The sequence below is a fragment of the Nannospalax galili genome, unplaced genomic scaffold (assembly GCF_000622305.1).
Source record: "Nannospalax galili isolate Female #2095 unplaced genomic scaffold, S.galili_v1.0 scaffold437, whole genome shotgun sequence".
Taxonomy (NCBI): domain Eukaryota; kingdom Metazoa; phylum Chordata; class Mammalia; order Rodentia; family Spalacidae; genus Nannospalax; species Nannospalax galili.
The window spans coordinates 2,043,428-2,046,177 of NW_008340646.1; the positions used below are offsets into that span (position 1 = coordinate 2,043,428).

At 46.0% G+C, this 2,750-nt stretch overlaps 1 protein-coding gene across 1 annotated transcript in view; it reads left to right on the forward strand.

The window, feature by feature from the left end:
- Positions 1–2,177, forward strand: part of Pitrm1 (pitrilysin metallopeptidase 1) — a gene marked incomplete at its 3' end in the record, with an annotated part of 31,337 nt that extends 29,160 nt beyond the window's left edge. Inside the window, 2 exon segments of the mRNA XM_029564796.1 lie at positions 1,057–1,182; positions 2,032–2,177. Coding sequence (XP_029420656.1) covers positions 1,057–1,182; positions 2,032–2,177 — 272 coding nt within the window.
- Between the last annotated feature and the right edge of the window lie 573 nt (positions 2,178–2,750).

Consider the following 2,750-nt stretch of genomic DNA (forward strand, 5'->3'; position numbering starts at 1 on the left):
GGCTCGTTGGTCAGTCATTCGAGCAACAGTCAGTGAGCTCCAGTTTCAGTGAGAGGCTCTGTCTCAAAGACTAAGGCAGTGAGCATTCTGTGGAAGAACGAACTGAAGTAGCTTACCTTCAGTTGTAGGTGAGTGAGTTTACTATTAGAATCCTGAAACTCACCTGGGCTCCCAAATGAGAGTCCTGGGGAGCATCGCCCTTGGTGAATCCTCAGGATTCCTGATCCCACCCAGGCATTTTTATACCAGGGGTCAGTAGTGACCTCTCTGGAAATGGTTTGCCTTCCAGCTGTTCTCAGGGCACAGAGTTTTGAATATCCTTTGGCTGTTTGCTGTTCTCCTTGTCACAGGGCCAGGGGTCAGCCTGCCCTAGGACAAAGTGCCTTGGAGGACGCGAGATGAACATGCTTGAGTTGAGGCCAGGGAACCCACCCTGTTCCGAGTCATCTCTGAACAGAGCAAAGAGCACATGACAATTTATTAATGTAATTGATGCTACGGAGAGTGATAGAGGAAGACACCCAGTATCGACTTCTGGTCTCCACATGGACATGTGCACAGACACACCAACACATGCAAGTGTAGTACACACCTCACACACACACACTCACACACACACACACACACACACACACACACAGGAGGGAGAGTGGGAGGGAGGGAGGGAAGGAGGGAGGGAGGGATGCTTTGTACCATAGATGGTTTCAGCAGTGACTTTGAGCATTGGATGCTTGTCACCTGAGGCCTGTTTGTCACCTGAATGACCTAACTACTAGTCAGTGAGAGCTAACATGGCGAACAAAGCGCACCCCCAAGTATTCAGCAAACAGCACCTTTATGAAGAAAATAGCCCATGTGATATGCAGCTATTTTTTAACATTTCTGAATTGTGATTGGTAGTTCAGGAGATCGAGAGGACTAACCATATATTATTTTACAACTTTACCTTCCTTATTTTATTTTTGAATTAATTATTTTCAACCCATTTCTTGGGATTGTTTATGTTATACTTTTTGTGAGTCATGTTGTCTCTAACTTACTAATTCCTCATTTTAGTCTCAAGATCCTTGCGCGGTTGATGACAGCTAAATTTTTGCACACGGAAATTCGAGAAAAAGGAGGTGCTTATGGTGGAGGAGCTAAACTCGGCCACAATGGGATTTTTACCCTTTACTCTTACAGGTGGGTTTCTGTCTTTTGTTGCCCATGTGTGAGCATGCAGGTCTTTACCGCCCTGGCTCTGTCCCTTCTCAGTGTCTTTATGTGAACATTGTGAAAGAAAGGTAGCTTCATAATTCATATGCTTTGGTCGAATGCAGTCGAGGAGGTTTCTGAGCTAGATTCAACCGTGTGAAACTTAGTAGGAATACAGTTCTGCTCAGTTTTCAGAGGTGCAAGAGTGTTTGCGTTTTCTTTACAGTCTACCACCTGTAGTTTTGTATACACTAACATGTTAGGAGGGGCCTTGGTACTGACCCAGTTCTCCTTATCCCTACTGCCTCAACTTGCCTTACCCACTGACTACCTGGGGACTGCACTTTAAACAAGGGTCCTGGAAGCAAATCTTTAGTACCTTGGAGGTGTGTGTGCCTAAAGGCCTAGTATCTATTTTGGCTTAGACACAAGAAAACACCTCAGAAATTCCCCTACCTCTAAGTAACTTCCACATTATTCTGTCTGACGGAAGTGGAAGGGTCTGTCTGACGGAAGTGGAGGCTAGTTTAATCTTTCTCCTCCCCACAGCTCTTCTGTAATATTTTGGTAATGCTGTTCCCCTCCATCCCTGTGACTCCTTTCTTGAGGAGGTCAGCCTGACAGTGGGGTCAGTAAGTGAACCATGGTACTAAATATAGGTCGAGTGTGCCGTGGGTTTCCTTGGTCAGATTTAAGTTTCTTCAGAGAAATATTGGTCTCTGTGGGCTGTTGAGAGTGTGAAGGGTCAGAGAAAATATCAAAGGATTGTTAACACGCTTGGCATGGACTTTTCCTTTGATAAAATGTTTCAATACTGACCTTTTTTGGGCTTCCCAGGGATCCAAACTTCATAGAAACACTCCAGTCTTTCGGGAAAGCTGTAGACTGGGCTAAATCTGGCAAGTTCACCCAGCAAGACATTGATGAAGCCAAACTTTCTGTGTTCTCTTCTGTGGATTCGCCTGTTGCTCCATCAGACAAAGGTATTTTGAGTCTGGGAACCTTGGTACACGGTTTCCACTGGGCAGATTTCCACAGTTTTCTGAGTCATTGTTTCTTGCTTACTTGAAGAGTACCAGAAAATCTGTCATTTCAGTTTCCTCCATTTCTCTGTCCTGTATGATATGATTTTCACATTTGACAGCCTTCATATTGACCTTAAAAGGGAGTGTGCTGGATAGCTCTAGTGTCAACTTGACACATCTGGGTTGAGGGACCCTCAATTGGGGAATTGTCTCCATTGGACTGGCCGATGGCCATGTCTGTGAGGCATCTTCTTGATTGTTGAGTGATGTGGGAGGGACCAGCCCACTCTGGGTGGTGCCACCCCTGGACAGGTGGGCATATGTTACATAAGAAAGCAGGCTGAGCCAGGGAAGTAAGCCAGTAAGCAGAGTTCCTCCATGGCCTGTGCTCCAGCTCCTGCCTCCAGGCTTCTGCCCTGATGGGCTCCCTGTGAACTGTGTCCTGGGAGATGTAAGATAAAATAAACCCTTTCCTCCCCAAGTTGGTATTGGTCAGAGTATTTTGTCCCAGCAATGGAGAGGCAAAGTAGG